Below are 27,677 nucleotides of genomic sequence, written 5' to 3' on the forward strand. Positions count from 1 at the left end.
CTGACACTTAGCTCTGTGTAAGTCCTGGGGCCAAACGGGGTCGCGGAAGTGGGTTTTGATGGCATATGAGCTCAGACCATCCAGGGTATCCCCTAGGTGCTGGGATTCCAGTCGTGACCCCTAGGGCCCCTTTAGGGCAACTCTGATCAGCTTCGCCTAGGCTTAGCCGCGCGCGTGAAACAGAGCAAACGCTCCCTCGCGCGTCAGACAAGCCAGGAAGCCCGCGCAGGCGCACTCGCTCACGGAGGCCTGGTCTCCGCCCAATGGGCGGTGTCCCTTCTGGGGCGGGGCCGGGCGTCCACCGCGCGCGGGTGGTATCTTGTGGACGCTCCCGTGGGTATGGTCCCGGGTGTCCGCGAGTGTGCGTGTTGGGGGGACGGTGCGGGGTGACTCAGGCCCGCGGGACGCCTAACGTGGTGCGGGACGAGTGGCGTGGGCCCCGCTCCAGCCGCGGGCGTCGGAGGAGAGTCACATCCGGCGGGAGGGGGCGGGCCTCACGGACCCGGAAGTGTGGACGCGGGCTGTGGGTTAACCCGCGGAGGTAGCGGCTGCGGCGGCGAGCGCGGGGTAGGTGAGCAGGACCCGGGGAGGAGCGAGGACGGCGATAGGGGTGGTGCTGCCAGTGGCTCCCGGCTCGCCCCCGCCTGCCCGCCTCCCTTAGGCAGAGGCCGGTGATTGGGCGCGAGGGGCGCGTGACTGCCGCCGCGGCCGGCGCCTCTGACCCTCGCAGTGGAAGCGGGTGGGCTGCGCTGACCCACAGGTATCCCTTTCATGCCTGCCCCATCCCATCCCCGCCACCTTCCAGCCGCCACGCCAAATGTGGGCATCTTGCTGGTCACAATTCTAGTAACGTTTGAGCCAGTGTGCCCATTGTATAGATGAATAACAGGCGTTAGGAGTGGGATCAGAGTTGCCCGAGGGCACAGGGGACGTCGGTGCACAGAAAGGAGGAAGGGACTCTGGTCTTTGCTTCCCAGGCCTGTGCCCTTTACCCCGGCCAGTGAGAGGATGGGATTTTCAGCCTTGTCTCTGTTCTTACCTTTTTTCTGGACCCAGACTTGGACCACCCAGCATCACTGACCAAACTACCCTGGGACCTGCTGGGTACAAAGGGCATTGGTGTGTGTGTTTATGTATATGTGTGTTCATCTCCAGTATGTGCCTGGTTCCTCCTGGGTACAGAGGTCAGTGGTGTGTGTGTGTGTGTGTATACACATATATATATATATACACACACATATATACATACAAATCTATACATATGTGTATACACACACACACACACACACACACACATATATATATATATATATATATATATACACACACATAATGTACCCAGTATGCCTGGTTCTTCACAGCCAGTGAGGTGCTTATTTTCCCACTTCATGGATGGGGGAGAGAGTTTCGTGGGACTGTTGTGAGTTACTGGCAGAGTTGACTCTACCCATCAGGTTTTTTCAGCCCTTGAACCGGCTCAGTGCTTCCTGGGCTCCCTCACCCCAGGAACGTCCACCTTTAGCTCTAGAAACTTCACTTCCCTTGACTTCAGCAGTGTCCCAGTAATCCTGTTGCTGACTCAGACCCCGTCCACCGCATTCCATTTCCTGCTGGTGCACCCAAGATGCTGCCACCCGACTCGCAGGTCTGGGACTTTCAGCACTAGAGCTAGAGGTGATGGAGACAGAGGGATTGGAGAAGGAAAGACCTCTTTGCCTTTTGTGCAAAGCTGCATCCCTGCCCAGGCCTGAGACTCTGGTTCAGATGGAAGTGAGGATTTGGGGTGCAAATACTGGCCACTGAAGTAAGAGCCTTTGTTCTTGGCAGTAACAGAGCCCAGAAAAGCTTTTTTCCTAGATTATTGGAAATCTGGACTGGTGCCTTTGTAATTTCCATTAGATAGAAAATTTTCATTGTGACTTCTTCATATGGGCAGCTTCTGATTTCTTGCTTGGCTGCTATGTGTTCTTGGCACTGTTTTAGGGGCTTTTTGAACTTCTGAATTCTGAGAACACTCCAAGGCAGGTGGGGATCCTATTTTACAGATGAAAATTGAGTTGGCGAGGTGTTAGATAATTTGGGGAGGGTCACAAGCCAGTAAGGGACTGAGCTGGGATTGTTAACCCATTATTCTTCATTTCAAAGCTGATGTACTTGCTGGACCTTAAGAATCATCTGTGATGCTTGTTAAAAATACCTCTGGAGCCACACCTCTGGAGATTTTTGCTTAGACTGTGTGTGGAGGGGTCCCAGGAATCTATTTTTAACACGGGTCCTGGGTGATTCTAACGTAAGGCAAGTTGGGAAGCACTGCTTTTAAGGAGTCTGTAAACTTGCTGAGCTTGGAACAGAAACTTGTTTCTAAGGATTGTTTTCTTTTTGCCGATTGCTGTGAAATTTGCCTATCTGATAGAAATCTGCTGCTAAAAGGGTGCTGAGGTAACTAGCCATGTGAATCATCTCCAGGCACTGTTGGCCAGTACAAGTAGGGTTTTTCCAGACTGACATTATCAGTCATTGAAGACTTTGTTTTAAACCATTTGGATCTCTGTAGTTGGGAAATTCTGTTAGTTTCTGTTCGGGTCTGGAGTTTTCAGAAGGTTCAGATTTGTTCCAGGATAAGGGCCTCATAACAGAAGCAAACGCTGTAATGGCGACGGTCTCTGAGAGACTTTTGGGACTTTCAAAGGCATGTTTCCTGAGCAGGTGCTCCCTCCACTTCATTGCTCTTCCTGTTCATTGGTTTATGTAAAAGACTTGAGCAAATACTAAACAGGTTTGTCGTGGTTTAGCTGGTGCTGACAGGTGGGGCCCCTGGGGCTCAGGATGAGCCAGAGAGGAGAGAAAAGGAGAAACCCAATCATGAATATCAAACAGATAACCCAGGTCAGGAATGCCTAGCATTGAAGACATGTAAGTACATTTAGTTCCATTGCTAATTTAACTGCTCTGTCTTTGGCAAGATTTTAAGTAGTGAAAGAGGCAGAGTCAGCGTTATTGTATTACATCATTCTCTTGCTGTCCAGTAAATACTGATTTCTAATTTAATTTCTTTGTAAACAGGGAATGTACTTTGTATGATTTGAATTGTTTTAGGTTTCTGAGACTTGTTTTATGGCCCAGGGTATGGACTACTCACCTTGGTAAATATTCTGTGAGCACTTGAGAAGAATATGTTTTTTGCTATTGGGTGGAGAGTTCTAGAGGTGTTCTATCTCCTTACTGTTCTTCTATCTACTTTTTCTATCATTTATTGAAAGAGGGCATTGAAACCTCTCACTATAATTATGGATTTGTCCATTTCTCCCTGTAGGTTTCTCAGTGTTTGCCTCATGTGTTTTGAAACTCTGTTATTAAGTACACAGATATTTGTATACCAGCATTATTCACACTAGCCAAAAGGTGGAAGCAACCCAAGTGTTCATTGGCAGATGAATGGATAAGCAAACGTGGTGCATGCACGCCACAGAATATTATTCAGCTTTAAAAAGAAGGGAAGTTTTGACACATGATGCAATATGGATGAAACTTGAAGAAATGATGCCAAGTGAAGCGAGCTGTCACAAAAGGACAAATATTGCATGATTCCTCGTACATAAGGTTCCTAGAGTAGTTAAATTCATAGAAACAGAAAGAAGAATGGTGGTTGGTGGGGGTTGGGAGTTGGGAAGTATGGGGAGTTAGTGTTTAATGGACAGAGAGTTTCATTTGGGAAGATGAAAAGGTTCTGGATGGTGGCAATGATTGTACAGAGGTGTGAATGTACATTAATGTCACAAAACTACACTTAAAAATGGTTAAGAGAGTAAATTTTATGTGTGTTCTACCACAATTAAAAATTTGTAGGGATTACAAAATTAGTGTTAGCATGGTGTATCTCTATACATCCTTTTAATTTTACACTATTTGTCTTTATTTTGGAAGTGGGTTTCTCATAGGCAGGATATAGATGAGTTTTGCATTTTGTAAAATCCAGCCTTACAATCTCTACCTTTGAATTGGGAAGCCCATTTATATTTTAATACGATTATTAGTATAGTTGGGTTTAACTCTATCATCTTGCTGTTTGTTTTCAGTCTACCCAGGCTTGCTCTTCCCATTATCCTTTTTTCCTGACCTCTTTGGGACTGAGTAATTTTCATGATTCCCTTTTGTTTCCTTTGTTAGTTTATCAGTATAACTTTTTTTTGTGCTTCCTTCCAGTGTACACTTCTAACTTGTCAGAGTCTATCGTCACGTGATATTATACCATTTTACATATAGTATAAGAACCTTAAAATAGCATACTTCCATTTCCCCCCTCCTGCACTTTGTACTGCTTTTGTCACACGTTTCACTTCTACATATGTTATAAATCCCACAACACATTCTTATTATTTTTGCCTTAAATAGTCAATTTTGTAAAGTGATTAAAAAGAAAAGCTCTCACTCCAAGAATGAACTAGTGGTTACCAAAGGGGAGGGGTGTGGGAGGGCCGGTGGGGAGGGAGGGAGAAGGGGATTGAGGGGTATTATGTTTAGTACACATGGTGTGGGGATCACGGGGAGAACAGTGTAGCACAGAGAAGGCACATAGTGGATTTGTGGCATCTTACTACACTGATGGACAGGACTGCATTGGGGTATGGGTGGGGACTTGATAGTATGGGAAAATATAGTAACCACATTGTTTTTCATGTAGAACCTTCATAAGAGTGTATATCAATCATACCTTAATAAAAAAAGTAATAAAAAAAAGAAAAGCTCTCTTATACTTACATGTTTATCATTTCTGGTTCTCTTCATTCCTCTGTGTAGATTCAGATTTCCATTTTGTTTCCCATTCCTCGGACTTGACTTTCCTTAACATTTCTTACAGCATGTGTCTATTGCTGATGAATTTATTCAGCTTTTGAGAAAGTGTTTATTTTGCTTTAGTTTTTGAATGGTATTTTCCTTAGATACAGAATTCTAGGTTGACTGTTTTTCTTTCAATATTTTAAGATGTTCCAGTTTCTTCTGGCTGTCATTCTTTTTATTCTGTTTTTAATGTGTCTTTTATCCTTCTGGCTGTTTTTCTTTTATCATTAGTTTTAAACAATTTAATTATAACATGCCTTGGTGTAGTTTCCTTCATGTTTCTTGTGTGGGGGTTAATTGAGTTTTTGGGATCTGTAGGTTTATAGTTTTTATCAAATTTGATTTCAGTCAGTAAATCTTCAGATATGTTCTCTATTCTCATTCTTTCTCTCCTTTGGGGATTCCAGTTATCTGTGTATTAAAATGCTTGAAGTTGTTCCACAGCTCTTCGATGCTCTGTTTCTCCCCCCCAGTCTTTGTTTCTCTTTGTGATTTGTTGAGGATAGTTTCTATTGCTATTTCTTCAAGTTCACTGATCTTTTCTTTTGTAGTGTCTAATCTACTGTTATTTCTATCTGGTATACTTTTTTGTCTCAGACATTGTAGTTTCCATCTCTAAACATTTGATTTGGGTATTTAAAAAAATATTTTCCATGTCTCTACTTAACAAGCTCCCTTTATCTTCTTGAACATGCAGAATATGGTTGTAGTAACCATCTAAATGTCCTGCTAATTCTGTTAATCTATATTTATGAGTCTGTTTCTACTGATTAATTTTTTTCCTTCATGGATTATGTTTCTTGCTTCTTTGTATGTCTGCTAATGTCTGATTGGATGTCAGTTGTGAATTTTACCCTGGGTATTTTTGTATTTCAATAAATATTCTTGGCTTTGTTTTGGGATGCTGTTAAGTTACTTGCAAACACTTTGATCTCTTAACAACTTGTCTTAAAGCTTTGTTAGCTGGGATCAGAACAGTCTTTAGACCTGGGTTAATTTTTCCCCACTATCAAGGCAAATTCTCTTCAGCGCTCTACTGATGTATGAGTTACGAGGTTTTTCCACTCTGGCTGGTGGGGACACTAGTTATTCTCGGCTCAGTTTGAGGTCCACGGATTGTTCCCTCCAATCCTGACCCGTACTGTCAGCACTCAGCTGAACACTTGGGGGGGATCCTCTGAGGTTCCCAGAATCCTCTCTCTGCATACCTTCTCCCCCCTGGTCTTTGGTCCTGTGAAGTGTGGCTGCGTTTGCCTCCCTGGATGCCCAACTCCCTCTCCCCCACTTGGAGAGACTGTTGGGCTCCACCTGTGTCCCCATTCCCTGTGCCATGGCCTGGAAACTCTCCCTAGGCAGTAAGTGCAGGCAGTTGTAGAGCTTATCTCGTTTTTCCTTCTCAGGACTCAGTCTCCTATGCTGCTTTATTCCAATGTCTGGAAACTGTTGTTCCATTTATTTTGTCTGTTTTTTTGGTTGTTTGAGGCAAGGGAGTAAATGTGGTCCCTGTTCCCTTAGGTTGGCCAAGAGTGGAGGTCCCTTTTCAGTGGGCAGTCATCGAGTGCCTTGTGTGTGTGCATTGACCTGGCTGCTGGGTAGAGACAAGAGCAGGACATGGGCTGGGCCCTTGAGGAACTCATGTTCTTGCCAGAGGAAGATTCCTGTATAAACAGTGCTAGGTGGTACTTCCAGAGTACCATGGGAGGGCAGGATGAAGTCTCTGAGAAAGGAGCAAGGAACACTTCCCAGAGGAGTTGACATTTGAAGGATGGGCAGGCATTTTCAAGCTGGAGAAGGTGTAGGAAAGAGTTTTCCAGGCAGAGGGAATGGCAAGAGTAAAGGCAGGGCGGCAGAGCCGGGAACTCCTTGAGGGCAGGATCTCTGCTGTGTGGATCTTTATTTGGATGCACAGTATTTTTCAAGTGATTGAAAGCATGTTAGTTCTGGGACTAGTAGGTAGAACAGGAAGAGGTGGGGTAGGGTGAGCAGTCTGTCAGGGAGTCGAGGGAGATCTTGCTGGAAAGGGAGACTGGGGGCAGCTGATACAGGGCTCTGTATGTCACACCAGGGAACACAAGATTTTCAATGTAATACCAAAGCACTGGAGGGCTATGGAAAGTTTTCGGGAGGGATGTGAGCACTCTGATTGACTGTTCTCTAGAGATTTCTGGGGTATGTGGAAGATGGCTGGAGAGGCTGGCTCAGAGTAGATATGCTGCACAAGCATGAGTCCAGAGCTCAGGGCAGCTGCTGAAATGGTGTTGCCACCCTTTGCCTGTTTGGTAATGGCCTTTGCAGACTCCTGCCTGAGTCAAGAGCAGATATGAGGAGGCTCTGGCTGGCTTCTCTTTTTCTGCAGCTACACTGTTGCCAGACATCCCCGGCAGCGCTAGGGTCTACAGTTACTCTACTTCCTACCAGCCTAGCTGGCTCCAAGTCAGCAAGAACAGGGAGTCTCATCACCTTGGTCTCTGAACAGACACACCTTGAGTGGCCTCTTACAGACTGTTGAGTGTTTGTCCTGAGTGTGTCTCTGCCTTAACCTTAACTTTGATCCTTCCTAAAGGGATGATTGGATCTGCTCGCTCAGCTTGCTCTGCGCAGGTCAGAAAGTATGGGGTGGGGTGGAGACTGACCACTGAAGACTGAGGTCCTTTCTGAGCAGTTGGGACGAAGGAGAAACAAATGGAAGTTTGGTGTGAAGTAGTTTCGATTGGTTTTCTTTTCAAGCCAGAAGCATGGGCCAGAGAAGGAAGAGTTCTCTAAGGAGCTGGGTTGTATTTTACTGTCAGGAAGTTTCAAGAACGTTTTGGCCATCATATTGATTGAAGCTGAACGCTGAAGATCTGAGTTACATCCAGCCGTTGGAGTTAGGCCACTGTTGACTGGTGGTGTCTCTGGAGAAATCTTCAGCTCTCTCTCCGCCAAGCCCGCATGGGCAGTACTGGAGTTGCAGAGGGAATGGACTGAGTGTGTGAGCTCAGCCACAGTGATGAAAATCACGACCATTCGTTGAGCCCGGCATTAGGCTTCCCAGGCCCCACCTCATTTTATCCTTACAAAAGCCCCCTCTTATAGAAGACATGAGGTGTGGAGAGATAAGTAACCTTCCCAAGCTCTCTGGTCAGCAGTGACCGAGAGTGCAGGGCTGTCTGCCGTCTGGACTCTGAGCCTTTAATCACTGGGCTTCCCCTGCAGGGCTGAGGTCAGAAGGAGGCCCTGCTCTTGGTGCCAGTGGGTGATATGGGGCTCCAGGGCCCTGTGCAGTTAGCCAAGGAGTCTGTCCTTTATCCTGAATTCTGGTAAAGGAGAGTAGTTATCACACTGGTGCTTGCTGAGGACAGCATCCTGCTGAGTTCTGAATGTAAGCAGGCTCTGTTCTTCAGGAGTCAAGTTGAACAATCAGTAATAACAACCGTCTATTAAGTTTGTTCCCAGAGCCGGACTACGTTCCATGGCCATGGATTTGACTGAGGTGCAGCCCCAGAGCCAGACCGCCTTGGGTGAAGTTTGGTCTCTCCATGTCTTCCTTGTGAGGCTGTGGGCAGGCATGAGACTTCTCTTTGACCTAGTTTTCTCATCTGAAAACTGAGGAGAACCCAAGGATATACAGTGCTGAAAGCCCTTTAGGAGGGTCACGTGAGCTGCTGCATGTAGAGCCCCTACAACAGCGCTCTGTACGTTCGCTCTGGGGACTGTCACCATCCATTTTGCCTCTGGGATGGTGCGGCTTAGAGGGGACTGAGTGGGAAGTGGCAAAGCCTGCTCTGACCCCTGCTGTGAAGGAGTCCCCCACCCTGCCACCCTGCCTTTGCTCTTCTGCCCTGAGCCCTCTCTAGCCTAACGACACCTGCCTGTTCTTCACATGGTCGCCCTTCTGGGCTGCCTTCCTTGCCCTTCTCCCAAGGACTTGATCACCCTGCCCTTCTGGGGTGCTCTGCAAGTACCACCACACAGAGCCCTCCCCACCTACCTCTTTTTGCTGGTGGGGAGACACCACAGCTGAAAGGGGTGGAGGAGCGGGCTGGGGAATGGGTGGCAGGGAGGGTTGGGGGCAGCAGAGGCGAGGGTTAGAGCAGCAGTTTTCAGGCCACGTTCTGGGAAGGTGACTTGGGGGCCCCCTCGAGGCCTAGGAGGAGGTTGACCTGGGAGACTAGGTCTCCCTCCAACCCCGACACCCAGAGCTTGGCCTCTGTGCACTGGGGGCTTGGGGTAGTGTTTCTTTTATCTGGAAAAAAGCCAAAATGTTCTCCTGTAAAGAAAAGTTGGAGAAGTTTAGGAAAACAACGGGAATGGAGCACCAGGCAGGTGGGAGAAGAGGATGGAGGCAGCCCGGCATGTCTGGACAGGTTGGCTGAGGAGTGGGCTGGGGAGCTGGGAGGGGGAGGAAGGGAGGGAAGGTAGAGATGGCTGGCTTTAGGGAAGGAGGAGGGAACTGGAAGCAGTTTTTTTTTTTAAAAATTAATCCAGAGGTGCCTGGATTAGAAGGCTTTGGAACAATGACTAGAAAAAACCTGGCAGTCGGACAGAGTTGAGGGATGTCTGCATGTCTGAGATGGCTTAGAGGACTGGAAGTGAGGGTGAGAAGCAGAGGTCACCAGGGGAAATGGAGGTGGGGAGGAGAATCTGGTTTGGGGAGAGAGAAAGGTGAGGCATGAGGTTGAGTGGAGATGTGGGCTTTGTGAGAGGCAAGATTCACAGGCTTGGGAGAGTCCCTTCAGGGGACAGGCTGGGTCATTAAAGGAAAGGAAGCAGCCAGCCCTCCCAGCCCTGCAGGTTGCTCTCTGCTGTATGGGGTACCCCAGCCAGGCCACTTAGCCTATGGAGTGGGGAAGTCTGTTTAGCGAAGGCTTCTGTCAGTCCTGAGTGCCCTGGACCCCCATTTGGCACAGTAATTGTCATTCCTGGACCTTCCTCTGGGTAAAGGGGGGTCAGATGGAGTTATTCAGTAGATCTCAGAAGTGGTTGTCATTTTGTAAATATTTATGTAAAGATGACCATTTCCTTCCAGAAGCCTTGCCCTGAGAGGTTGTAGATCTCCCCTGTAGACGTGTGGGCACACTTAGATTTCAGGACCTTTGTGCAGTTTGGTTTGCAGCCCAGTTCCAAAAGCCACACCTTTTGCTTCCCCTGGGACCTGCTCTCCCCCCACCCCAACCTGGAGCCTAGCTGAGTGCTTGGCCAGGTTGTCAGGCAGCATTTACAACAACAGGGTGTGTGAAGAGACTGCTGAGCACCTGCGTGGTGGTTTTCTAGCACCTCCAGAGGTTGTCTTGTTTAATTCTCATTAAATCCTTAGAACAATCCCAGGATGTTGATAGAATTAGCTCTGTTTTACCATCAAGAAACAGAATAAGAAAGGCTGAATAATTTGCCCAAGGTCATATAGCTAGAAAACTTAAATCCAGGAATGTTTGGCTCTAAAGCCCTGAACTCTTTGCGCTGCCCTTCTCACGGTCTTAACTACTTAGCGTTAGTTGGGGGAGGGATCTCCAACCCCAGCCTAGAAATTCCTTAGAAAGAGTGAAAACTTAAAAAGTTTCCCTTCTGGGCCTTATATGCCAACTTTTCAAATTGAGGGGAGGTTCAGTTTGCTGGTACTTTGGGCCGGGTGAGAAGCTCATGATGGTTTCATTGTTTTTTCATTAATTCCTGTGGGAAGTCAGGCGACTGAACAGTCTGATACTTGGGTGCATGGCTGGAATCATTTGGGGAAAAGAAACTAGATCAGGTCAACAAGTATTTTCTCATCAAGCAGCATGACTGAGAAGATTTCTAAGGCAACTGCAGGTGTTTTTGACGTGAGGGTTGGGATGGGGCCAATTCGGAATAACATGGGTGGACTGAGCTGTGCGGGTTGCTGTGGTAATGACTTCTGAATGCTGCTATAGGTGGATGTGGAAAATTGACCCGAGCTGAAGGCCTTCAGGACTCTCTTTGCAGTGTGATTTCAGGTCCGGAGAAGCTGGCAAGTAAGTGTTGTCTGGTAACAGGGAGTGGGGAGTGACTGGAGCCAGTGCTTTATCTCCCAGGTAGAGCTGGGAAAACAGACGTGCCTGATCAGGTGCAGTTCTGTGTTACACGATTCAATAATAGCCTCGTTTTGCTTGGCTCAATAAATATTCAGTCCCGGGGTGTCAGGAATTGCCCTTAATCATCAGATTATCCCCAAGAGGCAGAATGATTAATATTTGTTGACTGCTCAGGAGCTTGCAAAGCCCTCTTAGAGCCATTAGCTCACCTGAGGCACAAGACACCCCCAGGTGGGATTATATCATCCTGGTGCCCATTTTACAGATAAGAAAACTGAGGTCAAGGAGCTTGATCAAAGTCACACAGCTGAAGAGCTATAGAGCTGGAGTGCAAACACAGGGCATCTGTCCCCAGATTCTGTGCTTTCCTCCTTTGCATTCTGTCGGGGGGAGCTGGCATTGACTTTGGACAGAGACTTTGGTGCCAGTGGGTGATTTGGGGCTCTAGGGCCCTGTGCAGTCAGCCAAGGAGTCTGTCCTTTATCCTGAGTTCTGGTAAAGGAGAGTAGTTACCACACTAGTACTTGCTGAGGACAGCATCCTGCTGAGTTCTGAACATAAGCAGGCTCTGTTCTTCAGGAGTCAAGTTGAAAGATCAGTAATAACAACCATTTATGGGGGACACAGCAAGCCATCTCTAACACTGCGCACCTTAGTCTCATCTGTGCACCCTTATGCTTAGAAAATGATGCACTTTGCTTTCCATCTTTGCTTTTTTTATTTCCTTTCAAGTTTATCCTCACAAAGGATCTGATGTCAGTTGAAAGTATGTTTTTGAGCTGAACAGTCTTGGCAGAGATCCTCACTGAGCAATGCCATCCATGTGTTGCTTATTTTCCTCTGTTAAGGACAGCTCTAGAAGGCTGCCCCGAGCGTGAACCCTTCCCAGCATCCCGTCTCCACAGCCTCATTCTGTAGCCCCCCTCCCGCCACAGCGCCCAGCCAGAATCCACTGGGGTGTACTTAGTTGCTTTCAGGTTCGCTGTCTTCCACTGAATTGTATTCCCCATGTTCGAAGCATGTGAGATCGATTTAGGCAGCATAGAAGGTAGTGGAAAGAAGTTGAGACAAAAGGTGTGAACAGCAAAGGCCAATGGCCAGAGCTTCCTCTACCTCCATCCTGGTGTGTGGACTGCGTGGGCCCAGGGCTCCCCTGAAGCCTGCCTCCTGGGTTCTGGCTGGTGCTCCCCCAGCTTTGTCAGCCCCCATGCCCAGTGCTTTGTGGCAGCAGGAGTGCTCCGGGACCTTTGGGAAATACCTCTTTTGCTCTCCCTCTGCCCTCCCTCCTTTTCTTCGGAATCTGTCAGCACACATCTTTGATGGAGGGGACCGCATTGATTTCAGATTACAAGCCACAGCCCAGCCAGTGGTTTTTTTTACAACTTTGAACTGGCTACTGAAATTTAAAAATGGGGAGATATCACATAGCTCTGGGTCTCCCTGGAGAACTGGCTGGTCTGGCAAAGCTGGGCTGCCCTCCCGCCTACAGGAGGTGCCCAAGCTGGGTGGGACCTGTGTTCCCCAGGCAGACCCGATCCCTGCCCAGGGCTTGGCCTCCCATGTGCTGGCCTGGCCCCTGGAGGTGCCCGAGTTTGTGACCTCTGGTGGTGAAAGTGCGGAAGAAACAAAGCAAGACAAAACAAAAAAGAAAAGGAAAGAAAGCTTTTTTCCTTCTTTGAGATTGTAAGTGAGGAAGCAGTGACATTTTCTCCTCTTGGTGGAGGAACACAGATCAGCGCATATGCTGCTGTCCCACCCCATCTCAGTCTGGTCTCCTTTGAGTCCACGGCACCACCCCCCCAAAAGAGGTGTGGCTGTGCCTGTGATGCATGTAGCCACTGCATGCTCACGAGCCCTCTTCTCCCATCCCCGGCTTGCTGATGCAGCATGGCTCCCAGGAGGGCCCTCCCGTCACTGCTCCACTGACTGGGCGCAGCACAGGTGCCCCTGCAGTGAGGCCTTGGTGGGCTTCTTGAATCCAGGGCCTGAGAGCTGTCCCCCTTTCCTCTCCTTACTCCTCTGGGACCTTCCTCTCACCTGTACTCACCATGATTTGCTGTGAAGTGTTTGGCTTTTAAAAACCAAATGGACTTCGGGGAGAGTTAGCATCCGTTTTTTTTCTTTTTTTTAAATCATTTTGTTTGTTTATTTAAAAATTTTTTTCCATCCGGGATTTTTAAAAATTGAAGTATAGTTGATATACAACATTATATTAGTTTTAAGTATACAATATAGCGATTGGACAGTTATGTACATTATTAAATCCTCACCCCAACTAGTTACTATCTGTCAACTTAGATGTTGTAGAACCATTGACTATACTCTCTATGCTATACTTCAATCCCCGTGACTAATTTATATTATGATTGAGATTTTGTGCCTTCTTATCCCCTTCACCTGTTTCACCCACACACCTACCCCAACTCCTCCTCAGTGCTAACCACCAGTCACTTCTCAGTGCATATCTTTTCGAATCAGAGATTTTGTTTTCTTTGGGTAATTTCCTGGAATTACTAGGTCGTACGGCATTTCTAATTTTAGTTTTTTGAGGAACCTCCATAGTGCTTTCCATGTGGCCGCACCAATTTACATTCCCACCAACAGTGTAGGAGGGTTCCTGTTTCTCCACATCCTTGCCAGCATTTGTTATTTCTTGTCTTTTGGATAGTGGCCATTCTGACTGGTGTGAGATGATATCTCATTGTGGTTTTGATTTGCATTTCCCTGATGATAAGTGATGTGGAGCATTTTTTCACGTGCCTGTTGGCCATCTGTGTGTCCTCTTTCGAAAAGTGTCTATTCAGGTCCTCTGCTCATTTTTTTATTGTGTTGTTTTCTTGTGTTGAGAGCATCAGTTTTTTATATGTCAAGGCTGTGTCTAGCTGTGTTTATTATATAATAAATAATAATAAATATTTATATTTCTCTGTGCCCGTATATCCTTCTTCCCTGTATTTGGGATCCTTTTCAGTTCTTGGCATGTAATAATTGCTCAGTAAATGTCTGTTTAGTAAAGGCGTGGAGAAATGAGTGAGGGCGTGAACAAGTGGAAGTCCTCTCCCTGCATCCCCATATCTTGCATGACTCATCCAGTAGCTGATGGACTTGTTCTCTCTATCCCCACCTCTGTCCATTTTTCTGCAAATGTGACTGGGAGCTATCTGTGTGCAGTGTGCCAGGCACAGGGAAGATAGAGGTAAACTAGACATTCTCTCTACCTTCGAGGGGCTTGTCTCTTCCTCCCGTCCCCTCCACCCAAACAGCAGACTCCAGACCCCACCCGGGCAGTACCTAGTATCCTCCTGGGCAGCTTGGTAAGTGGAAGGGGGTCTGGGTCACCATGCAGGTACTGAGGGGTGAGGTAATTGGACTTGTTGGTCTCTCAGGACACAAAGCCTGTGGACTCTGGGTCCCCAAATAACTTCTTAATAACCCCTAGTTCTCTGCATTGTGACATCCTTGGTAGCTGTGGCCACTTTGAGAAGCACTGGTTTGGATTTTTCTGACACACAGGGTGACTGGGAGGCAGAACACTGCTGCCAATGGGTGCCCGGGCTTTAGGGTACCTGCTCTCTGGCTGTGGGCAAAATACTGTCCTGTTCTCCCCTCCTTTCCCAAATTAGGGACCCAGAGGAGTTGCTGCTTTCAGCCTCACTGAATGGCTCTGAGGGGCAGAGGCTGTCTTTATGACTTCTGAAAGACAGGCACCAGCAACTTCTAGGGGTGGGTGGTGCTGCGACAAATCCCACATGACTGCACCAGCCTGCGTTGAGAGCCTCGGGATTGGGCTGCCTCCTTCCCGGGGACAGGCACCTGGCAGGAGCGCTGATGATCAGCGTGCTTGCATGGGCTTGTAATCTCTGCATCTTGGTTGGCCTTCTGACTAAACTAACCTCTGCCTGTGATGAGCAGAGCAGGCAGGGCCCAAGTGCTCTTAGAGTTAAAACACCAGGGATGCAAGGGGACTCGGCCCCAGGGGTTCAACCCCAACAACTTACAGGACCTTGGGCAATGTCCTTACTGTTTCTGGGCTTCATTTCATTTCTGAAGTTGGGGTAATTAGCCTTGTGTTCACTTTACTTATTGGAGTTAATTATATAAATTAATGGAAGAGTTTGAAAATGATTTTGCTCTCTGAAGAAACGAGCCATATGACCATCAGGGCCCATTTTACAAGTTGGGAAAATTGAGTCCCTAAAAAGACTCTGGATGTGGGATCCTGAGCACATGTCATTCCTGAAGAAGTGGGGATGTGCAGTGGTCCCACGTGCCAGCAGTGCCCTGTGAGGAGGCAGTGTGAGAGGAGGCTGGGGGTGGAGCCCAGGGGGAGGAGCAGCAGGCCAGGGTCAGTGCTTCTGGGTTGGGTGTCCCCTTTTGTCACCACAGGCTAGTTTTATGCCCCTGTGCCTTGTTTTCATTGCTTGTGCAATGGGCATGGTGGAATGAAGAGAGATGTCGAATAGAAACCTGAATAGGTACAATTAGAAGAAAAGCACATCAGCTTGCACCCCCCTTAGCCGATTCCTTCTTAGCTGAGCCCTTGTTGTGTGGAAGGAGGTTCATTTCCAGTAGTTTGGAGGCCATCGGATATGCAAGAAGACCTTGAGAGTTCCTTCTAATGGGGGCTGGCCTATCTGTACAAAGACTTGGGAGAGCCCCAGTTCTTGAGGCATTTAAAATGCCATGGCCTGTTTTGAAACCTGCAGTGAAAGGGAATTGACGCAGGAGCGAGGCTATTTGTGACCATGAGACTAAGATGTTTCTTTTCTGAATTTGGGAGTGGTCATGTTTCCCAATTAGGGAGTGACAGAGATAGTCATCATAGCTGGCAGCTAGAACGCCTGCCTCCTGTTCCTGTGCTCGGACTGAGGGAGGTTGGTGGTGACCTGCGATGGGGCTGCACTTCCCCACACAGAAGCACATCCTTCCCAGCTAGGGATCAGGTTCTGGGGGGCTGATGCCAGGGAGATGATGGGCCACTTGGGGGAGAATGCTTGCTGTCTAAAAGGGTAATGTGATTATTTTCAGGTCACCGAGTAGATGTTACAGGGATTTTGCCATAGGGAGTTCAAGGCCATCGTACACAGCCAGGTGTAGGACATTAGATTCCAGAGGAAGATTATCATTTGGGATGGTCGTTGGAGGGGACTGGCTCTAAGGGGGCTGTGTGTAATGGCACACACTTCAGCACACCCCAGAATTATCTGGGGAGCTCACTTATTTATTTCTTTATTGTCCACCATTATTTATTTAACCAAGGAAAGTTTCCTTTCTTGCTAAATATCTACAGTCACTTTTTACCAAACTTTGATGACAAGTTTCATCCTTGGCGCTGTCACACCCCCTGTGAAAGCAGGAGCCGGCTTATGCAGGCTCTCGCAGCATCAGTCTCCCCTTTGTGAGACCTGGGTCCTTCAAGCCTGTGGTTGGGGCCTTGGAAACTTTGCTTTCACAAACTCATCCATCAAACACCCACCTCAAGTTCCAGAAGGATGGACATACACACAAGGTCTGCATAGAAGTCAGGAATATGCTTTCGTCAGCCCCGGTGAGAAAACAATTCAAAATGTGAAATACTTGAATGTTTTACAAAGATTTTGTTTTGGTGACTTTTCTCTATCAAAACATTTCTCTTTCTTGGGAAAAAAAAAAGTGGCTTGTGAAGGCAAGCTGGTCAGGGAAGCCAGTCCTCTGGGTTAGCTATAGGGTGGGTCCTGCAGCAGTGCCTGCTGCCCAGTAAGCTCCCAGTGCCCTCTGGGTATAGGGCCTGGCACAGACCACCCTGCCCCAGGCCTTATCCTGACTTGGACTACGTGTAGTGGGGGTCTCCTGGTCTGCCAGAAACCTGCCTTTACAGCAGGTGTGCCCTTCGTCTGACCCTCCCTGTGGAGTGGGCACCGCTTGGGCTCTCTTGCCCAGAGCTGTAGCCTCTGTGTTCTGCTGGTTGGTCTTCATACTGTGGTGGCTGCCTCTGACCCTGTCTCACCTGGTGATGCTCTTTGTGGACTGCAAGTCTGGACCTTAAATCCTGGCGTGAAAAACCCCTGCCATGTATGCTCTGTCCCACTGTACCTTCATGAGCCGAGCCACAGGCACTGAAAAGTTCATGCGGGGTCCTTGCTGACATTCAGGAGGAACAGCATGGTGGTGGGGGGACTGAGCCCCTGCATGGACTGGTTGCTAGATCTCTTCCTCTACTGGGTTCTTTGCTTTTCCTATCTCAGATGAGGCTGCACTTGCCTGAGTTCCTGAGCACTGGAGGAAGGGGAAAGTAAGACAGCAGATGAAAATGAGCTTAGTTAAAATGAGAACTTCATTGCAAATCAAAACCCTGGTGATTCTGAAGTTCTAGGTCCGGCTGGAAGATTTAGGACTGTCTTTAAGCAGGGACTCGGGTGATTCTGACGCACTGGGTGAGAAGCCCCTGGACTGGTTGGGTTGCTCCCTAGCTGTACAGCCTTGTACAGGTTACCTCACCTGCCTCTCTGTGAGGAGGGTAATAGCCGTGCTCACCTGTATGGGGGCTGGGAGGGCCCCAGTAATGGCAGATACTTAATGTAGTGCTCACTGTCTTCCAGGCACAGCTGTTCTAACAGATGGGGAAACTAAGGCACAATGCTACTAAGTGGCAGAGAGGAATTCATAGCCCAGGCTCCACAGAGTCCACTCTCCTAACTGCTAGGCCAGTGGTTCTCAAAGTGTGTTCCTGAGACCCTTTTAGGCTGTCCATAAGGTGAGAATGATTTTCATAATCTAAAACATTTCCTTTCCCCTCTTTCTTGAGTGAATATACAGTGGAGTTTTTCAGAGGGTATATGGCACAAGATCATGTTGTCATTCGAGTGGCTAATGGAATATGGGGCTTGTGTATTCTTATATTTAAAAATTTCTTGCTTTTAATTTCTAATGTGGTAAATGTCGAAAGCTAAAATCCACATAAATGAAACTCTTTGGGTTCCTCAGTCATGTAAGGAATGAAAGGCGTCCTGAGACCAAGAAGTGGCCATCTGCTGCGTGAGCGTGCTGCCTCAGGTGGGGGCTTGCTGGGCATGGCGGGCGACGGTCCCATGGTAAGCGGTTGAGGAGTGCAGGTACCCACCCCAGAGAGCCGTAGCTCTGCTCAGGGCTGTCTTGGTGGGCCCCAAAGCTCCCTGAGGGTGGGAGGGGTCCTGGACCTGCTGGGGCCTTCGCAGGTGTGCCCATGTGTGGTCAGCCGGCTGCCTCAGGCAGCCTCCGTCCTTGGGCGAACAGCGTGTCTGTGCTTAGCCCTGACCATGGGAGGAGCAGGCACCCTGTGTGGTGGGGGGCTGGGCCCCAGCAGGTGCTCACCTGGGCCATCCTGGAGGCATTTGTGATCATAAGTGATTTGGTGGTGTTGGAGTCTCTCACCAGTGTTTGTTCTAGGCCAGGCCTTGTACTAGGTCAGCGCTTTGCCTGGTCATCTCATTGTACCTTGTGTGAGGTCCCTCTGCTATGGCAGGGCCTGGACTCAGACTAGGTCTTTCTGACCAAGTCCATGGCCCTGACTTGTTTCAAATCTCCAGAATGTTGCTCTGCTGGTCCTGCTTAGCAGAATTTGCTACGGAAAGGCAGCGTGCCTGGGAAGTTCTCCTTCTCGGGGCCTGTTCAGTCTGCTGTTGCCCTTCTCTCCCCAGCTTTTAGACCAGCAGGGTGAGGTGTGGACTACTGCAGGTTTGAATTTTGACTCCCCTGCTTGCTGACTTTCCTGATCCCCATGTATAACCAGGGTGATTGCTGCTACCTTGGCAGGATTAGGAGAGGCTACACACACAAAACGTGTTCTGTGGTGTCCAGTAAAACACTGGTGGCCTCTGTTGTCAACATGACTAGCAAGGAGCCATCATCTTTCTTAGCATCTGGCCTGGGATTGGCTGCATCGGCCTCTCCAGGGGAGATTCTGGATTCCCGGGCCCTGGCCTAGCCTACTGACCCAGAGCTGTGAAGCTGAAGCTGGGGCTTGGGCACCTGCATTTCCCACCATCTTCCCCAGGTTCAGGGGTGCACCCTACCCGAGCTTGACATTCATTGCCTTAGAGGTTGGGGGCTACGTCCAACCCTCAGGAGGTAACAGGTGGTGGTGGTGACTGTTAGGATAGCTCTTTATCAGTAGGGTGGCCATGTAATTTATTGTTGAAATGGGCTCTCTTGAACATGAAAAGGGCACCATCAGTAGCTGTCCTGGAGCATGAGGACGAAACCAGGCCTTTCCTAGCCAGTGGGAGTGTGGTCATTGTTTATCAGTTTCTCCTTTCATCTTTTGATGGCCCTAGGAGGTGCTATTCCCATCTTACTACGGATGGGGAAACTGAGACCCGGGGAAGGTTGCTTCTGGCCACACAGCTGTAACTCTGGTTCCTGATCCCAGAATGCCTCCTTGGCCTGGTTGCCGGCTCTGGCTCCCTCGAGCTGAGTGCTGGTGCAGGGGGCGGGGGGAGTCCAGGTTCTGTAGTGTTGGGATCTTCGGAAAACTAACATAACCTTTGTAATGAGAAGAACCTGTATTAAGACTGTAAGACTCGCATCGAGAAAAGATACCGAAGATCCTGTTAGCAGGAGGGATGCGAATCCTGGACGTGTGTGCTTCCTCTGCACAGCCCCTGGGGCTCCTCCTCCGCCTGGCCGGGACCCCTCTGTCATACAGACGATCCATGGCCCTCTGGGCAGAGCAACAGAGGGAGAGGATGAAAGGGGACACTTGGGTTGGTCAGTTTCCTTTCCTCTGATTGCCGTAGGGGCCAGTTTGGTGACTTTTTTTTTTTTTTTTTGGTCTTTTCTGGTTGTCAGGTTTTTTTTTTAATTTTGGTATCATTGATCTACAATTACATGAAGAACATTTTGTTTACTAGGCTCCCCCCTTCACCAAGTCCCCCCCACAAACCCCATTACAGTCACTGTCCATCAGTGTAGTAAGATGCTGTAGAATCACTACTTGTCTTCTCTGTGTTGCACAGCCCTCCCCGTGCCCGCTCCCCCCACATTACACATGCTAATCATAAGGCCCCCTTTCTTTTTCCCCCCCTTATCCCTCCCTTCCCACCCATTCTCCCCAGTCCCTTTCCCTTTGGTAACTATTAGTCCATTCTTGGGTTCTGTGATTCTGCTGCTGTTTTGTTCCTTCAGTTTTTCTTTGTTCTTGTACTCCACATATGAGTGAAATCATTTGGTACTAAATTTGGTGACTTTTTGTTCTTCTCCAAAGAGGACCCACACATGAGAGCCCATTTCTGAGGCACTTGGGGAGGGGAGGGCTGCCTCTGCAGAGAGAAAACGGAGGGAAACCCCAGTTGTTGGTGCGCTGAATGCATAGGCAGCAAGGTGCTCGAGCCTGTGATGGTGATGCCCTCAAAGCCCCCGTGTGGAAGGCAGGGTGTGTTTCTGTTCAGACAAGTAGACACCTCCCTGAGGGCATGCTGGCCTCAGGGCCTGTGGGCGGCCTCCACCAGATCTAGCCTCTGTCCCTCCCCGCCTGGCTCTCTCCTCCTGCCTTCCTGTCTGCTCCCTGGGGAGCCTCATCTAGCGCCATCAGGAATCATGGTTTTGCTTCTGGCTGCCCGGTGCTTCCACGTATCCTGCTTCATGGTTTGGTAGACTGGCTCCTTGTGCAGGGTGGCCAGAGTGTGCTCGATGGGACCCCGTGGCCCTCGATCCTCCCTGTTGTGTGGAAGCTTCTTTGGGAAACACTAGTTTGTCTTTGACAGATAATGTATGTTGGCTCGAGGGCCCCTTCCCCCAGTTGCACCTCCCTCACTTTAGTGCCATTCTGTGTTACCAGGGAAAGATGGAGATGCTGAAGGACAAGACCCTGGAGGAGCTGGAGAAGATGCAGAATGACCCAGAAGTCATCGACCGGCTGGCCCAGGAGTCCCCCGAGGTAGAGGCAGGCTGGCCTGGGCGCAGCAATTGGGACTGAGGCCCTTCTTCAAGACACTGGGGCCAAGTTCATCTCCCTTTTGTGTGGCCTTCAGCCTTGTTTGGACTCAGCCAGAGGAGCCTCTGAGATCTCAGTCCAGGTCCAGGGCCCTCAGGGAGTCCTAGGGGCGGTGCCAGGGAGTCCCGGGCCCCTGCGTGAGCTTGGCTTCCTGGTGTCTCCCAGGGACCTGGATGCCCTGGGAGTCCCCACACTGTTGTTCCAGCCTGAATTTGGAGGCAGTTTCTAAAAGCACTCGGGCTGTTCATAGCCGCCTTTCCCCAAGGGCCTTGTCTGGCTCTGCATCTCCAGGAGGAGCCCCTCTTAGGCTGGAGGTCGGCTCCTCTCCGGTGTGGTCCCGTTTCCTGTCATAACTGGCACCTGATTGTCTCCGCTCCTAATCCCAGTCCTCACAGGAGTAACCCTTTTGAATGTACAGAGCTTTACACCTTATAAAGGGCTTTCCCTGCCCTCCCTCCCTATCTCCTTAACCCTGTGATGCCCCTGCAAAGCAGGAGAAGTCAGACGACCAGATGTGGCCACGGTCATGGCCCTGGAAGCTGCTGCCTCCTGCCCCTGATGCTACGGAGAGACACAAACGCAGATGATGCTAAGCTCGTGTGATCAGTATTTGCAATGTTTGTATTTTCACTAGTAGACAAGTATGGTATGGTTCTTCTGTGAATCACAATATGTTCCCCCCAGAAAAGGAAGCCACCCCTTCCAGCGTCTCCCTGCCTCTGCCTCCCCGGAGCATTTCCTTGTCTGTAAGGGGTGCATAGCAAGGAGGAAGTCCTTTGCTCCTGTCTTGCTGGTGCTCGTGCCACCCCCGCCCACACCTGCCCCTCTTCCCAAATGAGCAATCTGTCTGGGGTAGGAGGGGACGGAGTAGGGGGCGGGTGTGGGGACTCAGTGTGGCCCGTCCTGCCTCCTGAACTCGTTCAGCGAGGATGGGAGGCAAAGCCTGCCTCGGTGAATCTCCAAGGCAGGCTCAAATAGCTAATTAGGCCGGGAGCTCTGCCAGGGTCTGGCTCTGAGCTGGCAGTGCTGGGCACAGAGCAGGTCCGCTCTCCTTCATCTTCCATCTGCCTGTCACATACTAAGCACCGAGTGTTTCTAGAGTCTGCCTGAGCACAGTGTGGTGGCAGTTCTGAGGTCTGCTCTGAAGTGTGCGAAACGGGGGAGTGAGCCGTGAAATAATGATAATTAGCTGAGGTCCAGGCTGAGCAGGCTGATAGGATCACAGGAAGTGTAAGCGGAAACACCCTCTTGGACAAAACGCGGCTTGAATTAGTCGTGCAGCCACGTCTGGCTAACTGATTTGAATCCTCTGAGGGGAAAAACACTCCCGAGGTAAAGGGGGAAGCCAAGTGGTGCACGCAACCTAGACTCAGGCCCCTTGGCCTAGGCGTCCGTGGTAAATCGTGATTAGGCCCTGTGGGGCTGGGAGGAGAGGGAGCGGCTCACTGGGATGGGCACACTGCCTGGAGGAAAGAGTTAGAGAATATGTCTTTCACATAGAGTGTGAATGGTGGCCAGGAGCTCTTTTGGGTGGGGTTCGAGAACTGCCTTACTGACCTTTTACTGTGAATCCCTAACAGAAATATGTGGGGAGAGTGGGCAGAAATGGATAGGACAGGCTTACGGGAAAATGATAGAGATTTATTGGTGAAGACCCAGGGAAATACCGTGGACACATGGGAGTACCTGAGGACCTGTGGGCCCCTAGGGGACAGCTGAGCAGGGGGCTTTAGGCCACCCATTCTGTATCAGCCACCCAAGTAAAGAAAAGCTTTCAGGGCTAATGAAACTGAGTATCAGCATCCCTGAGCCACTGCTTGCTGAGGGGCTAAAGAGGGTGTTTGCGGTAGCAAACCAGAGAGCCCGATGGGGGCAGCTTGCCGTCAGGGGCAGACCTGAGAGGCAGAGGCCTGGCCTTGCAATCCCTGGGCTCCAGCAGCCACCCCTGTGGGAGGAAGGTAGCTGTAGTGTCCCTTTTTTCCAGTCTGGAGCACAAATTGCAGACTCCATCTCTGGCACTGGCTTTCTCATCCTTCAGAGTGAACTTTATTTTGGGGTCTCATTGCATGTCCAGCCTGGGGTCTGGTTGGGCCACCTAGTCCACCTCAGAATCAGTCCCTTGACTCTGAACCGTGGGGATAAGTAGTTGGGACTTTCAGTCCCTGCCCTTGTGGAGAACCTCTGACTGTCTTGTGTAAATTGTCTCACCCCCTTCCTGGAGCTCTGCACAGCCTGTGATGGGCCTGGCTCCTGTTCATCAGCTGGCCTCAGGCAAGCTGTCAACTATCAGTGCCATTTCTCCTGTGTATCCACCACATGGTCTGTTGGGTTAAAGATTCAGTGGAGTCCTGGGTTGGAGTGTTCTGCTCAGAGTTTGAGCCCAGGTCCACTGACTCTAGTTGAGGGCTGAGTCTTACCTGGTTCCCCATGGTGAGCTGTGAGTTCCAGAAACCCCTGGTCCTGTCTGCCATGCGGTGAGCGGTGGTGGTTCTTTTGGTCAAGTATCCCGTCTTTTAGGTCCAGGACCTGCAGCTGGAACGGGAGATGGCCCTGGCCACCAACCGGAGCCTGGCTGAGCGGAATTTGGAGTTCCAAGGTCCTTTGGAGATCAGCCGTTCCAACCTCTCAGACAAGTACCAGGAGCTCCGGAAGCTCGTGGAGCGGTGCCAGGAGCAGAAGGCACAGCTGGGTAGGGGCTCCTGTGTTAACTCAGGGTCCCCGTTCAAGGCTGGACTGGGGGTCGCTGCTGGAGTAGGACGGAGGAATAGATGGCCCCTCCAAGGGCGGGAAGGGCCGGCAGCTGCTGTGGGTCACCATGTCCAGCCCTGTGCTGGGCGCTGTACATACATTTTTTCACAGCAGGCGTCTAACAGGTGCTGCTGCTGTTCTCATTTCATAGATGAGAAAAATGAGGCTCAGAGTTCAAGAACTTGCCAGGGTTATACCACTAGATAGAGGTGGACTTGGGATTTGATCCAGAGAGCTTGCATCCCTCACACTATTGCTGGCAACTTCGCCAGCTCAGTGTCTGTGCCTTACAGAGCTGATCCAGGCTCTCTGAGTCCCTGACCAGCCATCTGTGAGGTGGGACGGGCTGTCCTGGTCTTGAGAGTGAAGAAGCTTGGCGCTCAGACAGGTAAAGTGACTTCCCTGTGTGGCAGACCAGGGTTGAGGTCTGAAGCCTTAGTCCTTGCCTCCCAGGCTCGTGTCGGGGAGGCTGGCTAGCCAAGGTCCAGGCTGGGCATGGAACAGCCCCCTGCTCAGGACGGTGCCCCAAGGGACTGGACTGCAAGGGGCTCCATAGCAGACTCCAGGGCAGTATCTGGGCCTCAGAGCGCGCAGAGGACTCTGAGAGCCTTTGCGAAAACCACAGCCTCCCACACTGAATCGAAAGACACTTTTGAAATGTCGACCTTTCTGTCCTCCCTCCCAGAGAAATTTTCTGCAGCCCTGCAGCCAGAGACCTTGTTAGACCTTCTGCAGATTGAAGGCATGAAGATTGAAGAAGAATCTGAGGTGAGATGACTGTTGACACCCCTCCTCCTTGAGTAGTGTCAGCCCCTGGCTGGAGCCTGTGTAACCTGCAGTGTCTGCCAGGTGGGACCGGGGTGCTTTAGGCAATGGCAAAGATGAACGACACCTTCAGTCCCAGTGCAGGCCTTTATGCAGATGACAGGGAGCCAGATCTGGGATGAAACAGAAATAGGTGGCTGATGGCAAGGTCACAGGACCTGGAGGGGAGTGTGGTGCAGAAGGTGCCCCCGAGGACTGCAGCCAGGCCCCCAGCACCTCCTTTCATGCGGCCTGCCCGACCTCTCTCGGCATCTCTTCAGTCTCTGGGCAGATGGGTTGTCTCCACTTCTCCATGCTGTGGGTGAGAGAGGCTTCTGGTTCTTCACAGACCCTGGACTGGCCCACACTAGCAGCTGAGTAGCTGGTGTTCAGTTATTCTTCATTTATGGGGGCACCACTGTGAGCCTGGCACAGTAGCAGGGGTGGGGGACAGCAGTGGACACAACAGAGAGTGGCTGCTCCCTGGGTGAAGGAGACAGACAGTAAACCAACAAGCACATGTATAGTGTGTCAGCACTGATAAGGGCCATAAAGAGAAATTCCCAAATGGGGACCAGAGAAGGTAGGGAGCATCTGAGGTGGGCTGAGGTCAGAGGCCACAGCTGACCTTTGACTTGGGAATGTGGTAGCCTTGATCCTAGGAGGCCTCCATTGTCACTGGACCTTGTCTTCCAGACCATGGCTGAGAAGTTCCTGGAGGGTGAGGTGCCCTTGGAGACATTTCTCGAGAACTTTTCCTCCATGAGGATGCTGTCCCATTTGCGCCGGGTCCGTGTGGAGAAGCTCCAGGATGTGATGAGGAAGCCCAGGGTTTCCTTGGAGCCGGCTGGTGACACCCCTCCTCCCCGCCCACCGCCCCCACCGCTCCCTGCTCGCCCAGCCCCCCAGGTGACACCCCCGGTGGCCGATGAGCAGCCCCCGCCACCCCCGCCGCTGCCCCCATCAGCAATGCCGCCCTACCCTTTGCCCTACAGCCTGACTCCCAGCATGCCCACGGGCCCCACTGCCCAAGGCATGCTCCGGCCGGCGCCCTTCCCGGTGGTGGCCCAGCCCTCCTTTTCCTACAGCAGCCCTTTGGGCCCCCCTTACCCGTCAGCCCAGCCGGGACCCAGGGCTGCTGTGGGCTACTCCTGGTCCCCGCAGAGGAGCCCACCGTCCCGTCCTGGCTATCCTCTGGCCCCCACTGGTGCCTCTGGCCCCGGGTACCCCTTGCCGCGGGGCCGGATCCCAAGTCCTGGGTATCCTCAGCAGCCCCCCTACCTCTCAACTGGAGGAAGACCTCCCTACCCAACTCAGCCCCAGCCCCCGAGCTTCCCAGGCCACCCCCAGCCCTCAGGACCCCCTCAGCCGCCCTACGCCCCTGGGCCTGCCCCTCCGTATGGGTTTCCACCACCTCAGGGTCCTGTCTGGCCAGGATACTAGACACAAGGCCCTTGGTCCTTCCCTACTTCCACTTGCACTACAGCCTTTTGCCCGCCAACCGCTGAGGCTCAAGGTTAAATTGGAATTGGACTTGGCACTCGGGGGGGTCTTGGGTCAACACTGGGTGGCCTCGGGAGCCTGGCTGGGAGCATGCTGGTGGGGAAGGCAACGGGCAGTGTGACTGGCTTGGCCGCACACACGGTCACAGTGCTTACTGGCCTCCTTCTGGTGACCGGCTTTGGCTTTTCCAGTATGAGCCAGGCAGGGTGTCTGTGTGAGCGTCGGTGAGTGTTTGTGGACATCTACCTGGACCAGCACTCACAGACATTTGAACCAAATGCAGAGTTATCTTGGCTGCAAGGTGGCCAGGTCTCTGGCCCCTGCTCACCCCCTCCCTCTCCTCTGGGATTTGGCATATTTGACGTGGTGCTCACGTCAAGGGATGCAGCTCTTTGTCTGAGGCCCACTCAGGGACGGCCTGTCCCACCCACCATGGCCAGGTTGGATCAGGGAGAGAGAACAGTTGGGAAACACACTTCATGATTTTTCAGTCACATGAAGCCATAATCAAATTTTGGTAGGCTGAGTCAGATAAGCTTGTCCTGTGTGCTGGTTTGAATGACAGCAGCAGAGCTGGCACAGAGAGAAGGCTGGGGATCATGAAGGTGGACCCCAGACCTTGCTTGTGCTGTTTGGACAATGGGGGGAGCCTGGGACCCCTGGCTGGAGGGGAGGGAAGAGCTCTGGTCCAGGAGGTTGAGGTCACGTCAGGGCTCATTTAGGAGTGGAGGGCCAGGTTGCTGCCAGCTACCCTCCCTTTTCTGGGGCCCTCCACTTCCAGTTGGCCCTTGAGGCCCACCCCCTCCGTCCACCCCTTTAGTGCCTTGAATCTCATTCACCTCAGCCCCCTCCCTCCAGCTCCTTCCTCAGGCTCCTGTGATACAACTTTCCTTCACCCTAGTATTCCTCCTGAGACAGACATCAAAAGATACCCTAACAGTAACTTTCCAAATGGTGCTTTCTCAGACACCATCACTATACTGGAGTCCCTTTCTTTGTATCTCTCTCATCTTCAGAATGTAAAGGCCAAGGATCGTGACTCTGTGCCACGTGAGGCCCCCAAGCACATTGGGGGTTTCTAGCATGTTCAGTAATAAAAATGACAATAGACCAAAGGGGGTGTGATGAACAGAGCATTAACTTGGTTGGTCCAGATGTGAACCAGGTCTCAAGAGCAGATCTGGCGCTGCTATTGGTTAGGAGGTCGATCATTTGTGCCTTGAAACGTCTACTACTTGGGTGCCCAGCATCTGGTGGGCCTGGGGTGCTGGGGGCCAAGGAGGAGAGTCCACCTTCCGGTGCCTGCCCCCTCCCCGGCCTGCATGCCATCAGCGGGTGTGCGTGATGAGACGCTCCATTAATGCTGTCAGTTCCTTGCCGATTGGGCTTGTTTCTCATGAGTTATTTATAAAGGGAAATCACTAATGGACTCTGTTGGTTTGAGTGCTTCTGAACTGAATGAACGATTGCCGGTGTGTCTGTGTAATTAACGGCCATAATAAACTGATGAGTTACATGCACGGTGGCTCCGGTGGATTTGAGAAGTGATACGGCTGCCCAGCCCACTGATTTCTTCCGCAGCCTGCAGGACCCCGCTCAGCTGAAAGGCCTCTTTGTCCTCCTGCACAAAGCCTCACCTATCTGGGTATTATCTCTTGAGCTGCTGCCCTCTCCGGCTCCTTTGCCCGGGGACCTGGCTCTTCCCGCATTTCGCTTTCCTCTCCTGCTCTTTGGTTTTCCGTCTTGGACGTTTTTTCAGGCTGGAGCCCGCAGTACTGGGTGGACAGGCTGTGCAAGGCCATGGA

General features: G+C 50.7%; 1 protein-coding gene across 10 annotated transcripts; it reads left to right on the forward strand.

Moving 5' to 3' along the window:
- Positions 1–317: 317 nt before the first annotated feature.
- On the forward strand, positions 318–27,392 carry VPS37C (VPS37C subunit of ESCRT-I). Of its 10 annotated transcripts, none has more exons than XM_036924711.2 (6): positions 344–571; positions 10,728–10,808; positions 20,662–20,760; positions 23,335–23,506; positions 24,251–24,333; positions 25,066–27,392. In XM_036924711.2, the coding sequence occupies exons 3-6, from the start codon at positions 20,668–20,670 to the stop codon at positions 25,810–25,812; spliced, it is 1,095 nt and encodes a 364-aa protein (XP_036780606.1). In that variant the 5' UTR covers positions 344–571; positions 10,728–10,808; positions 20,662–20,667; the 3' UTR covers positions 25,813–27,392. The 10 variants fall into 10 exon arrangements, with proteins under 10 accessions (XP_057363009.1, XP_036780606.1, XP_057363008.1 ...); XM_057507025.1 differs by having other exon boundaries at positions 344–567; XM_036924721.2 differs by lacking the exon at positions 344–571 and adding an exon at positions 578–760.
- Positions 27,393–27,677: the final 285 nt, after the last annotated feature.

Source organism: Manis pentadactyla, chromosome 9, assembly GCF_030020395.1.
Source record: "Manis pentadactyla isolate mManPen7 chromosome 9, mManPen7.hap1, whole genome shotgun sequence".
Lineage (NCBI taxonomy): Eukaryota > Metazoa > Chordata > Mammalia > Pholidota > Manidae > Manis > Manis pentadactyla.

Excerpts from the sequence above, each read along its gene's own strand:
- VPS37C (XM_057507026.1), top strand. The coding sequence starts at position 20,668 with ATGGAGATGCTGAAGGACAAGACCCTGGAGGAGCTGGAGAAGATGCAG. Across the intron at positions 20,761-23,334 it reads TGGCCCAGGAGTCCCCCGAG|GTCCAGGACCTGCAGCTGGA; the intron begins GTAGAGGCAGGC and ends CCCGTCTTTTAG. Across the intron at positions 23,507-24,250 it reads GGAGCAGAAGGCACAGCTGG|AGAAATTTTCTGCAGCCCTG; the intron begins GTAGGGGCTCCT and ends CCTCCCTCCCAG.